The following is a 13,904-nucleotide window of genomic DNA, read 5'->3' as shown; positions in this document are numbered from 1 at the left end:
TTCTCTCTCTTTCTATTCTCTCTCACTCCTTTCAGAATTAGAAGGCATTAACTGAGTTGAATCAGATAAGATCAGCTATTATAGATTTCCATTGGCCGTGTTTCCAGCCATCACACTCAATAAGGCCTTTGTTTTTCCAGGATAAAAGGAGACCATCAATTATGTTATCTATCTGTTTTCAATCCTCACTGCTATTTCTATTATTTTGAAAAATATCAATTTGTTTTATGCGGTTCCTCCATATCTTTTTGCCAAGAATAGAACTAAGTCTTGTATTTAGGTTGATGTGATTAATAATATATACCCATATCTTTGATTTTCATATGTCTTTGTCAGCGAGCGCGTGAAAACTAACCCTGAGAAGATGAGGTTATTATGTTGTGGTGGGGGATTTAAAAACCTTCAAAGTCACATAGTTTGAATCACCACTGGGTCTCATCATGGTCTCTCTTTATCCCCTTGCCCTACTTTTGTGATCCTCCCACTCACAAGCTGTTGAGAAAGAGTATTCTTCCTAGATTCAGCTGGCCGGTATTCAGGCAATCATTCCCAAGTTCGGAAACAAATTGAGGTTGTTATGCCTGGCTCCCCATGTCTATTTTTGTGTATGGCACCATTTGTTCTGTTCAGATCCTTGATGACACAGTACTTCTGGCAGCCCTGCACCATTCAAAAACAACAGAAATGAAACATGGGCAAGGTTGCATTGACATGAAGTAGTAGTATATCAATAACAGATACTGTTATGTACTGATGACAAGTGTTCCGTAACAAGCCTGGAGGTAAAGGTCTGGGTCCTTTGTCTGTTGTTGGGAATTAGCTAGGTTTTGTTTACACATTTTTAGAGGGTAGTGAATTCAAACCAAACCCACTGTAATTAATCACAAACATTCGGATGTTAGCACCAGTTTTTATCTACCCTGGTTACTGCTACTAGACTGTACTGTGTTTCTGTGTATCCTTTAAGGAAACTACAGAGCTTCAAACATGTCTTGTTCTGGGGTGTGGTGGTGTGTTTGTGTTATCATGTGCACACAGTAGGATGGAGAGAGTACATTGCTGATGGACAGATCACGGCTTATCAATCCCATTGTTGACCTCCCATCTCTTAGTATTTTGTCATTTCTGTCAGTCCTCAGCCCCTGGGGCCTGCTATAGAGAGATGATTTATGTACATAAAAGGTTTGTTCACTTCACTGCCCGGTAGTCCTACATGGTACAGAGCAGCCAGGCTCCCCAGAAAGAGGAATAACATCTAACTCAGGTTCAGCCACCTCTAACCGACATTTGCATAGAGTATGCACTATTATCCTGGCTAATTAAGAGGACAGAATGGTGATGATGAATTGATTATGCAGCTTCCTGCTCAGCCTGGAGAGAGACATGAAGGCTGTCTAAGAGAAGAACGTTTCCATGGATATATATCTCTAATTGCAAAATGGGTGCCTTAGTGTGCTGTAATGTATGTAGCATTCACTGAAGGAAACTCACGTTGATTGTCTCAAGTGTATGGTAATCCAGCGATGCGCTGAGTGGGTTTCAATTAAATCCATATGTTCTGGTGAGGACTTTTCACTCTTATCTGTCAACGGTCATTTAAATTATTAATCTTATGCCCCTCCCCCCCTTCCCATTAATTGATCATTCTATTTCACTACATGGTGAACAGGTCCACCACTACATCTTACAGTAGTATACATTGAAATGATATACTGTTGTGTTGAGAGGCTGGTAATAAACCTAGTATAATTCTCCTCCCTCCCTCCCTCAGGTGATCACAGACCTGGAGGAGCAGCTGACCCAGCTAACCCAGGAGAACGCTGAGCTGAACAGACAGAATTTCTACCTGTCCAAGCAGCTGGACGAGGCCACAGATGAGACAGAGGAGCGCCTGCAGCTGGGCCAGGATGTGGACCGCCTCCGCCGCGAGGTGGCTGACCGCGAGATGCACCTCAACAACCAGAAACAGGTGTGACACATACACTCACACTCACATCCTGTACAGTTTACACACACTCTAACATGTTTATTTATATATATATAAAAAATATTAGGGGGTAGATCAGCTTTAATATTGCAGATAGATTGTAACTTCCATCAATGTAATTGTCTGCATCACTTCCAATCCCCCATATGTTTTTTTTTCTTCTCGCAAATATATATATATATACATATACATACATACACATACATATACACATACATATAAATACATATACATATTCTTTAAAAAAATATATTTCCCTTTATTACTTTCCAACCCCACCACCCTTTCCCTATTTGGAGTAAACTAGTGAACAACAATGCTTAGGCCTCTACTTCCAGCTTATACATACTATATACATTTTATGGACACAGTCAATTTTACAATAATTGAACTTCCTCTACCCTCAACCTCTCCGATCATTTTCATGATGTCCATCCGGTTTGCTTCTAAATGCCATATCTTTCTAAATGTGCTCTTTCATAAAAGCTCTCAACCTATAACCTATTTACTTATTATGGACACAGTATGCTTTACATTAGTTATCTTGTTGTTATTAGTTGTTGTTAGTTGTTATTAGTCCCATCCTTCAACTCCATTCAACACCTTCAATCTATCTCTTAACACCATCCATATTGGATTTCTATTTGCCATATATTTTTCAACTGTACTGTGATGTTTTACAAAAGTTCTGAACCCTTCTATTCTCATTGTTTCTACAGATTGTAAATTGAAAATAAACATTATATTGGTAGCAAGGATTTTGTATAATAACTTAAATTGGAAAATTCTAAGTTTTGAATGCGGCGTCGTTTTGCGTATCAGTTCATAAACACTATGCCATGGAATCGGTATGTCAAAAATCTCTTCCCAACTATTTTGCAATCTATATGGGATGGCTGTCAATCCTTTGGTCCTTAAATGAAACTGGTATACTTTTTTTATTTATCACAGTTTTCTTTAACCAATTATGTTCTTTAACGAAGGGCCGACAGACAAGTTCCTTACTTTTTCCCCCTTCCACTTTCCTCTTCCATTTTTGCGGTAATGCTGCAATTATTTGGTTGTAATTTTGGGTAGAGCAGACATTTCCATATGTTTTTGTTAGCTGCATGTGCGACATAACTCCACCAGTCCTACCTATGATATCATTTACAAAGATTATGCCTATTTTTTTAAATCAAAACATTATGGTTTTTTATCAATTAGTATATTTGAGTTTAACCACAACATTTGTTGCATTATTTGTTCTGTCGTTTCTGGAGGATTAAATTGAAATTGCAACCAACTTTCTATGGCTTGTTTTAGAAATAGTGATATTTGGGAGATGATTTCCTTTTAAAATAACTGAAAGTGAGAGGTTGTCATCTGAATAAAGGGAAAAAGGCCATTCTTGAACATTGGGTGAGACAATCTTACTAATTTCCTAGAGAACCAGTTTGGATTTAAGTATAACTTTTGTATGACTGAAGCTTTTAGTGATAGGTCTAATGCTTTAATATTTAATAATTTCTGTCCTCCGAATTCATATTCATTATATAAATAGGCTTGTTTAATTTCGTCTGGCTTGCCGTTCCAAATAAAATGGAATATTCTTTTCTCATATAATTTAAAAAACGGTTCGCTAGGCGTAGGCAAGACCATAAGCAAATAGGTAAACTGGGATAATACTAAAGAGTTAATCAGGGTGATTTTTCCACAAATTGACAGGTATTTACCTTTCCATGGTAGCAAGATCTTATCTATTTTTGCAAACCTTCTATTAACATGTATTGGAGTGAGATCATTTATTTTATTTGGGATATGTATTCCGAGTATATCCACATCACCATCAGACCATTTAATTGGTAAACTACATGGTAATGTAAAATCTTTATTTTTTAGTGATCCAATACGTAATATAGTACATTTGTCATAATTTGGTTGTAATCCAGAGAGGTTAGAAAATGTATCTAGATACTCTATGAGGCTGTGGAGGGATTCAAGTTGTGGATTTAAAAGAAAACATGAATCATCAGCGTACAATGACACCTTTGTTTTTAATCCCTGGATTTCTAATCCCTTGATATTATTGTTGGATCTGATTTTAATAGCTAACATTTCGATGGCCATAATAAATAGATATGCTGATAGTGGACAACCTTGTTTCACTCCTCTTGACAGTTTAAAACTTTAGGAGAAATAGCCATTATTTACTATTTTACACCTAGGGTTACTATACATGATTTTAACCCATTTTATAAGAGATTCTCCAAAATTGAAATGCTCCAGGCATTTATATATAAACCCCAATTGTACTTTATCAAATGCCTTATCAAAGTCTGCTATGAATAGCAGGCCTGGTTTCCCAGATTTTTCATAGTGTTCTATTGTTTCCAGTACTTGCCTTATATTATCTCCAATGTAGCATTCACTGAAGGAAACTCACGTTGATTGTCTCAAGTGTATGGTAATCCAGCGATGCGCTGAGTGGGTTTCAATTAAATCCATATGTTCTGGTGAGGACTTTTCACTCTTATCCAATGTATCGTCCATGTAAAAAAACCTGTCTGATTAGAATGAATAATGTCCGACAATACCTTTTTAATTCTACGCGCTATTCATTTTGCTAGAATTTTTGCATCACAACACTGAAGTGTAAGGGGCCTCCAATTTTTTAAATGGACTGGATCTTTATATTTTCCACTTGTATCCTGTTTCAGTAATAAAGAAATCAGATTTTCTTCTTGAGTGTCTGATAATCTACCATTTACACAGGAGTGGTTAAAACATGCTAATAACGGTCCTCTGAGTATATAAAAAAAAGGTTTGGTATACCTCGACTGGTATGCCATCCAACCCTGGAGTTTTCCCGGACTTAAAGTCTTTAATTGCATTCAGAAGTTCCTCCTCTGTAATTTCACTTTCACATGAGTCTTTCTGTATGGCTGTTCATTTTACATTATCAATAGAAAAAAATCTCTACAATTAGCTTCAGTTAGAGGAGATGGAGATGGAGGCGACTGAAACGAAAACATATGCTTAAAGTACTTTGCTTCCTCCTTCAAAATATAATTTGGTGAATCATGGGTGACTGTCATTTGTAACCAGTTTCAGTAAATTATTTTTGGTAGCATTTCTATGTTGAAGATTAAAAAAGAAGTTGGTGTATTTTTACCCATATTCCATCCAGTTTGCTTTTTCTTTTTGTTTTTCCTCTAATTTATTCTGAGCCTCTATGTTACAGTTTTTATTGCTATTTATCTGTTCTGTTAGACCTTCTATTTCCTTTGTTAGTATGGACTCTTTTGACCTAAATTGCTTTTGTTTTCGAGATGAGTACTGAATTGCATGGCCTCTAAAGGCACATTTAAAAGTGTCCCATACAATAAGGGGATTTGCTGTACCTATGTTATGTCGGAAGAAATCAGTTATACATTTCTCTGTCCTAGTTAAAAATAAGTTATCATCCAATAGGCTTTGATAAAATTTCCAATCTCCTTGCCCACGTGGAAATTCAGTAAGAGTAATGTATATGCCAATTATATGATGGTCCGACCGCATTCTGTCCCCTATCAACACTTTTTAAACGTTTGGTGCCAACGAGAATGACATAAGAAAGAAGTCAAGACGACTAGCTTGATTGAGTCTCCGCCATGTATATCTCACTAGATCAGGATATTTAAGCGTCTGCTAAATGACTAAAATGTAAATGTAAAAAAATCTACTAGTTCTACTGTATCCATGACATTCACGATTTCCTTAAGAGCATGAGGGTGATAGTTTGTAGTGTGATTTCCTTTACGGTCCATTGAGCTATTTAAAACGGTATTATAATCTCCCACCATAATAATAGAGTCTTGTATTGCTTGCAGGGTTGATAATTTATTATATACATTGTCAAAGAAGTGTGGATCATCATTATTTGGTCCGTAAAGGTTAATGAGCCATATCTGTTTATGGTCCAATAACATATTTAAAATAATCCATCTACCTTGCGGATCACTCTAACATGTTACCGGAATCTGTTAAGAGAGCTCACTCTCTCTAGTTTTCTCATGTTCTCTTTTCCCCTCAATTCAATTCAATTCAATTCAGTTAAATAGGCTTTATTGGCATGGGAAACATATGTTTACGTTGCCAAAGCAAGTGAAATAGATAATAAACAAAAGTGAAATAAACAATACAAAATTTACAGTAAACATTACACAAAAGTTCCAAAAGATTAAAGACATTTCAAATGTCATCAAATGTATATATACCCCTCCCCCCTTCCCATTAATTTATCCTTCTATTTCACTACATCGTGAACAGGTCCACCACTACATCTTACAGTAGTATACATTGAAATTATATACTGATGTGTTGAGAGGCTGGTAATGAACCTAGCAGTGGGGGCTGGTGTGAGGAGCTATAGGAGGACAGGCTTACTGTAATGGCTGGAATGGAATAAATGGAAAGGTATCAAACACATCAAACACATGGAAACCACATGTTTGACTCCATTCCATCAATTCCATTCCAGACATTACAATGAGCCCATTCTCCTATAGCTCCTCCCACCAGCCTCCACTGGAACCTAGTATAATTCTCCCTCCCTCCCTCCCTCCCTCTCCCTCTCCCTCTCTCTCTCTCTCTCTCTTCCTTTCACACACACATTTCATTTCACATACCCCTAAACACACAAACTCACACACATCTCTCCTCACTACTCAACAATCAATTACAGGTGACACACACACACACAAACAGACACACACACTTCACCAGCTAATGTGATTAAGTGGAGTTTACATCAGGCAGAAGATACTGGACTGTTCTTTTGTTATGTAGCTCTAGCTCAGTGAGCAGAGAGAGGAGAGGAGGCTGTTGTGAGGCTGTGCTCTGCCTCTGTGAGAGGTGGTGTGTGTAGGCGTTCAGTAGCCAGATCTCTCAATCTCTCTGTCCTAGCTGGTGGTTGTGTAACCAGGGATGGAAGTCATAGATGAGGGATCCGACCGTGAGTGGGAGGGATGTGTCATCCACATCGTTCCCAGGTAGTGTCAGCCCTGGATGCGTGGACTTCAGAGGGCCATGGTGCTGCTGCAGTTATATTTGTATCCCAGTGTTTGTCTCAAGCAGAGGAATAGGAAGCATAAAAACCTAGCTCAGTATGAGCCCTATGCACATTGTCGAAATGTATTGCATTCATGAATCTATAAAACTCTCAAAAAACGTTTAACTGTGGCGCACAACCTATTGATTATCAGAATATGACAATACTGATGTTGGTTTGGGATAGTATGTCCATTACGCAGAGGGCTGTCTTCATTAAGACCACAAAACGGCAAAAGAAAGTTCCTTAAATAGTTGTCTTAGTGTACATTTTTTTTCCTGCAATCTCTCTGTGTTGTTCATGTTGTCTGTAAGAACAGAACAGACCAGTTGAAAGTTAAACAGTTGAATAGCATGCCTTCTATTCTCCTATTCTCATGTAACCCCTCCTATGTGTTCCATGTCCTGTGTCAGAACATTGAGACACTGAAGACCACGTGCACCATGCTGGAGGAGCAGGTCCTGGAGCTGGAGACCCTGAATGATGAGCTGCTGGAGAAGGAGAGGCAGTGGGACGCCTGGAGGGGAACCCTGGAGGACGAGAAGAACCAGGCTGAGAGGAGGACAAGGGAGATCCAGAGACTGCTGGACAACGAGAAGCAGAACAGGTAACACAAACACACACACACACCAACATACAAACACACACACACTCATATGGTCCCCTCTCTGATTCCTGTTCAGGCTGCGTGCGGACCAGCGCAACTCGGAGGCTCGTCAGTCTATTGAACAAGCAGTGAAGGAGCACAAGGCTGAGATCCTGGCCCTGCAACAGGCCCTCAAGGACCAGAAACTCAAAGCAGAGAGCCTCTCTGACACAGTGAGCCTTACGTGTATACCTGTTCATCTCTCTCTCTCTGTCTGTCTGCCTGTCTGTCTAAAGCAGACCTGTACATCTTTTCTTGCCTCTGGCCCTCTAGCTGAATGAACTGGAGAAGAAGCATGCCATGCTGGAGATGAATGCCAGGAGTCTGCAGCAGAAGCTGGAGAGTGAGAGGGAGCTGAAACAGAGGCTGCTGGATGACGTGGGTTATGTTTTCCTCTCATTCTGTGTGTGTTGTATTTGAGTTATTAATATCATGTCATGTTAAAAATGCCTCTGGTATAATCCAGTATGTTTGTGTGTCTTGTGAGAAGTGAAATATCACATCATGTTTATACTGTTTGTGTCCCTCCACAGCAAGGAAACCTGCAGCAGCAGATGGATGTTCAGAAGAGCCACATCTTCCGGCTGACCCAGGGCCTGCAGGACGCTCTGGACCAAACTGACCTGCTGAAGACTGAGAGGACTGACCTAGAGTACCAGCTGGAGAACATCCAGGTACAGCTACACACACACACTCACACACACGCACAAACACACACACGCAAACACACGCATGCATGCGCAAACACGCACAAACATAAACGCACACACACTCACGCGCATACACACACAAATGCATGCACGCGCACACACACACACACAGTCTTGCGCACACACACACACACACACACACACACACTCACACACACACACACACACACACACACAAACACACACACACACATACACTCAGAGAGGTACATCAGTAGAAATTCATTGCATTAGTAATGTTCACTTAGCTCCACCTGCAGGCTGTGTTCTCCCATGAGAAAGTGAAGTTGGAGGGGACCATCACCCAGCAATCCAAACTCATAGACTTCCTCCAGGCCAGGGTGGACCAGGGGGGCTCCAAGAAGAAAAAGGTGAGACAGGACAGCTCACAACACAGGTACAGTGACACAGAGTACATGAATACATACATTATCATTTCTAGAGCACATTTAACTAGCGTTTGCTATGGACCTTTTCATTTTACTCAGAATGTTTGCCAGTGACAGTTATTATGTGTGTGTGTGTATGTGTTTGTCCCAGGGTCTATTTGGTCGGCGCAGAGAAGACCTGCTGGCTGCCATGGCGGCCCAGGGCCAGTCCCAGGTGCCCCAGCAGGTGTCCCCTGTACCCTCTGTGCAGCCGGTGCCCCTGCAGTACAGCGACATGAAGATGGCCCTGGACAAGGAGCGCTCCCGCTGCTCTGAGCTGGAGGATACACTGCAGAATATGAGACTGGAGCTGCGCTCCCTACGAGAGGAAGGTAAGGACACTGTCATCTCAAACAGGAAATAATCCCACTAAAGACCACTGCTGTAGTCCAGCGCATGCTATCTCACTACAAGCAGCACATCAAACTCACACCAGGGCCAAACACCACTCCCTTGTGACTTTCCTTTGATTCCTCTCTCTCTCTCTCTCTCGCTCTCTCTCTCCCTCTCTCTCTCCTTTCTCTCTCTCTCCTCTCTCTCTCCTTTCTCTCTCTCTCTCCTTTCTCCCTCTCTCTCCTTTCTCTCTCTCTCTCTCGCTCTCGCTCCTCTCTCTCTCTCTCTCTCTCTCTCTCGCTCCCTCCCTCCCTCCCTCCCTCCCTCCCTCCCTCCCTCCCTCTCTCTCCTTTCTCTCTCACCTCTCTCTCTCTCTCCTTTCTCTCACTCTCTCTCTCTTCTCTCTTCTCTCTCTCCTCTCTCTCTCCTCTCTTCTCTCTCGCTCCTCTCTCTCTCCTCTCTCCTCTCTCCTCTCTCGCTCCTCTCTCTCTGTGTGTCTCTCACTCTCACACATATACACACATTCAGCAGTCCAATACAAGCCTGTGGACCATGGTGGTACCCCTGCTACCCCTGGCACAACGCGGCAGCAGATGATGATGTCTGCTATGGTGAAGTCTCCTGAGCACCAGCAGGGCCCGAGCAGCCTGCTGGCTACCTCTAACTCTGGCCGCAGGAAGGAGGTTGCCACCCCCGAGGGTGAGTCCTTCTGGAGAAGAAAAGGGGGAGTGTTTATGCCCAGCTAACACACACTGCACCAGATGAGACCTCTGTGTGGCCTTCAGCAGTGTGTCCATATTTCCATATAATGCAGTATAATTAAAGTGATAGACCACCCCTGACATAATGAAGATACTTTCCTGATGGCCACTACTGTCCTACAAAACTTCCTCTTCCTTCTAATGCCTTAGACCTTTGTCATTTTCCTCTCACACTCAACAGAGAGAAGGAGGGTCACTTTTGAAAGTAAGTTCTCCTAACTCATGGAGCACTCGATTTGCTATCCCCTCCCCTTTTGCCTCTCTACCACACTCCGAATGGGCCAGATTTTAAAAGCTCTGCACTAGGATCAAGTGGCAGATGTTTCTTTAGAGTATGGTATGCTAAGTTCTGGTTTCTAACGCTTGTATTGGAGTTTCCACTTTCCAGTAATGCCTCTCTACTGAACTATTCAAGCTCTGAAGTTAGTATTCACCAATGAATAATTGAAGTATTTTCATCTAATGTAACTTTACATGTCGTAACATACATAAATCATAAATACATTTTTCTTGGTAGCTTATGGTAAAAGGGTCTACCACCATGTTGGAATATTGTATAAATGTTCATTCCTGGCCGCAGTCAGGTAAATAAATAATTGTAGAAATGTAATTCAAACCAGCAGATTGGATGATTGGACATTACCAGCTAACATAAAATCAACATATCATGTTAAAAAAGCCATTATTTGTTTGTGACACACAGTGTATGTGTCTGTATTCTACTTGGATAGATGAGACTGAAAACATTTATGTAGTTCTCTGTTGTTGAGCTAAACTTTCCTCCCTCTAAGTGCACAGCTTTGGAAATCTGAAGCAATTGCCTTTACTTCTGTTTGCCTACACTCCAATCCATTGACTCTCACACAGCTATCTGCCCTGCACCTTAAACCACTGCAACCCAACCCAGACCTGCACACCTTACACAGGCCAGTTTTCTTTTCACCTTATACCGCAATGTTGGAACCACAGGAGGTTGGTGGCACCTTACTTGGGGAGGACGGGCTTGTGGCAATGGCTGGAGCGGAATAGGTGGAATGGTATCAAATACATCAAACACATGGTTTCTTTGTGTTTGATGCCATTCAATTCACTCCGTTCCAGCCATTATTATGAGCCGTCCTCCCCTCAGCATCCTCCACTGGTTGAAACATATTCCTCCAGTTCCCTCAATGAGAAGATTCCTGGATGCATGTGTTAAGTTCCAGTCATGAACTGATCACTGGTGGATGATGGGATCAATATGATTTACCTTTTTATTTCAGATCTTCTTATCTTTATCGTTGCCTCACTTGCACAACTGACATGGCATGGTGCACTGATTTTTTGTTGTTGTTGAAAAATGATAATTGTGGTTGCTATGGATACTTTCCCTCCTCACTGTCTTCCCTGGCTGTGTTCAGAGTATGGCCATCGCATGAAGGACAGTCAGAGAGACAGGGAGAGGGAGAGGGGGAGGCAGAGGGAGAGCATTCACCACAACACCCCTCACCGCTTCACCGTGGGACTCAACATGAGGGCTGCCAAGTGTACTGTGTGCCTGGATACCGTGCACTTTGGTCGCCAGGCAGCCACCTGTGTTGGTATGTTACGTTCCAACCATCCACTCCCCATCACAATGATCAGGCATGGCACATTTCTGTTGAGCAAGGCTTTTTCAGAAGGGTGGCCAGTACAGTATTGTGTTTCTGGCATTCCTAGTTTTTAACAGTATTTTATTCTCTCCTTCAGAATGTCATGCCTTGTGCCATCCAAAATGCTCCCCCTGCCTTCCTGCCATGTGCGGGCTGCCTGGGGACTGTGCCCTGCACATGGCTGAGGCACTGTGCCGGGACAAAGGCAGTTCTCCTGGCCTGCAGCTCAAAGAGGCCAGCGGACATGTTCGCCTGGAGGGCTGGATGAAGCAGCCAAGGTGGGTCTGGTAACTCTGGTGTGTGGACTTCATACCCACTACTACTGTGAAACAAATTTGACTAATAGGACTATACTATAGATCAACATTGCCTGTCTGCTTGCCCTTCAAGTTGATTCAATTTAGACTGATTGCTAATCCCTCCTACTGTATTTGATCTGAGATGGCTCTTTAGTGCTAAAGTATAGTTGTAGGCTACAGTATTATCCTCATCTGTTCTAGGCATTGACTATCTCTGTGATAGTCTATGCTGCGGGCCCTGTGACAGACATGTATGTTCTGTAGGAATGGGAAGCGTGGCCAGGGCTGGGAGAGGAAGTATGTGGTGCTGGATGGGACCAAGGTGACCATCTACGAGACAGAGTCCAGAGAAGGTCTCACTCCCTTTCCTGTCCCTACAGTACATATGATTATGAAATAGGTTGAACTCTTTTTTTTACAATTCATTCTTATTCTATTTAGCTTACAGTGTTCTTGATTGATGCCAGTTGGTGCCTTTTAGTCTGTGTATTTCTTAGTGCATTTTGATTTCCCTCTGTTTGTGTTGTTCAGACTCAGTGAAGCCACTGGAGGAGTTTGAGCTGTGTCTGTCTGATGGAGAGGTGATGGTGCACGGGGCTGTAGGGGCGTCTGAGCTGCCCAACACGGCCAAGTCAGGTACACCAAACTTATTATTAACTTATTAGTAGTATCATGATCTGTGCTTAGGAATGAACTGTCCCCTCGTTCCCTCACTGTGCTGTGGTGTGTGTAGATGTGCCGTATGTGCTGAAGCTGGAGTCCCACCCCCACACCTCGTGTTGGCCTGGACAGACTCTGTACTTCATGGCTCCCAGTTTCCCAGACAAGCAGCGTTGGGTGGCCGTGCTGGAGTCTGTGGTGGCAGGGGGGCGAGCATCTCGGGAGAAGGCTGAGGCAGATGCAGTGAGTACCACAGTACTCACCACTATGGAGTTAAATTAGTATAATTACTTACTGACACACATATGCACAAACCCTAAACCTTACCCTAGCCCCAGTGGTGGAAAAAGTACCCAATTGTCATACTTAAGTAAAAGTAAAGATACCTTGATAGAAAATGACTCAAGTAAAAGTGAATGTCACCCAGTAAAATACTACTTGAGGAAAAGTCTAAAAGTATTTGGTTTTAAATATACTTAAGTATTAAAAGTAAATGTAATTGCTAAAATATACTTAAGTATCAAAAGTAAAAGTAAAAGTAAAATAATTTACAATTCCTTTGAAATCCTCTTAGATGTAAAGTCCCCAGTTTAGGGGATCTGCGTGGTTCTGGTACCGGTTCCGACCGACATTTTCGCTTATAAATCGATCTGTGGACACCGTAGATCGAATTAGTTTTTCATTGAGCGATAGCCCTGGTCCCACGGACACAGAGTATATTTTCTGAGCCTGTGTGACGTAGGATGTGAAATCATGAAACCACTTGAAACTGGGATAGATGTGCCTCCTACCATTTAATTCGCTCTTCCGACTGTCCATCAACTCCTGGCTGAACCCTATATCACATGCCTGCAATCGTTACATCCTAGTGCAGCAGGAGAGAGTGGCGTCATCACGGTAGCACTTTCAGTCAGAGATCGATTTATAGCCATTAATCTAAAATAATTATTAGATTTTGAACAAAAAACACTTTCTGGTTGTCACAAGATTAATATGAGATGAAAGGCAGGTTCCTACCGAGTTCAGGAAGACAAGCTCTGTGAGACGTTCACAACGATGTGGGCAGACGTTTTAAATAAGAGAGACCTTTAGAAAATTTGCACATTTTCTCTAAAACTAAACATACAAATATGTATTTTACAGTTATAAGGAAAGTGAAATCTTATAGTTAGTCATTTTATAATTTGATTTACTATATTTAGAAAGCATATAAGTCATTTCAAGCCCTATTCATACATTTTTGTTGAATAGGAAATAAATCATATAAAATATTTCATATTTCTTTCTGGGATTATGTAGATTACATTTTCGATTACATTTAGTTACATTTAACTGGTTTAAGCAAACCAGAAGGCACAATTTTCTTGTTTTTTTTAAA

General features: G+C 41.5%; 1 protein-coding gene across 4 annotated transcripts in view; it reads left to right on the top strand.

The window, feature by feature from the left end:
* LOC121550488 (citron rho-interacting kinase) overlaps nt 1–13,904 on the top strand; it is a 76,181-nt gene that overhangs the window by 42,866 nt on the left and 19,411 nt on the right. The window contains exons 16-29 of one of the 4 annotated variants that reach the window (XM_041862756.2): nt 1,772–1,969; nt 7,472–7,665; nt 7,742–7,877; nt 7,978–8,082; nt 8,238–8,378; nt 8,675–8,785; nt 8,955–9,174; nt 9,704–9,874; nt 10,118–10,141; nt 11,337–11,516; nt 11,665–11,845; nt 12,131–12,219; nt 12,398–12,502; nt 12,600–12,769. In XM_041862756.2, coding sequence (XP_041718690.1) covers nt 1,772–1,969; nt 7,472–7,665; nt 7,742–7,877; nt 7,978–8,082; nt 8,238–8,378; nt 8,675–8,785; nt 8,955–9,174; nt 9,704–9,874; nt 10,118–10,141; nt 11,337–11,516; nt 11,665–11,845; nt 12,131–12,219; nt 12,398–12,502; nt 12,600–12,769 — 2,025 coding nt within the window. Of the gene's footprint in view, nt 1–1,771; nt 1,970–7,471; nt 7,666–7,741; nt 7,878–7,977; nt 8,083–8,237; nt 8,379–8,662; nt 8,786–8,954; nt 9,175–9,703; nt 9,875–10,117; nt 10,142–11,336; nt 11,517–11,664; nt 11,846–12,130; nt 12,220–12,397; nt 12,503–12,599; nt 12,770–13,904 lie in introns of all 4 variants that reach the window. The other 3 variants (XM_041862757.2, XM_041862759.2, XM_041862758.2) reach the window with 3 other exon arrangements.

Source organism: Coregonus clupeaformis, chromosome 18 (genome assembly GCF_020615455.1).
Source record: "Coregonus clupeaformis isolate EN_2021a chromosome 18, ASM2061545v1, whole genome shotgun sequence".
Lineage (NCBI taxonomy): Eukaryota > Metazoa > Chordata > Actinopteri > Salmoniformes > Salmonidae > Coregonus > Coregonus clupeaformis.
Note: the sequence above shows the minus strand (reverse complement) of the source record. Positions and strands in the feature narration are given on the sequence as shown.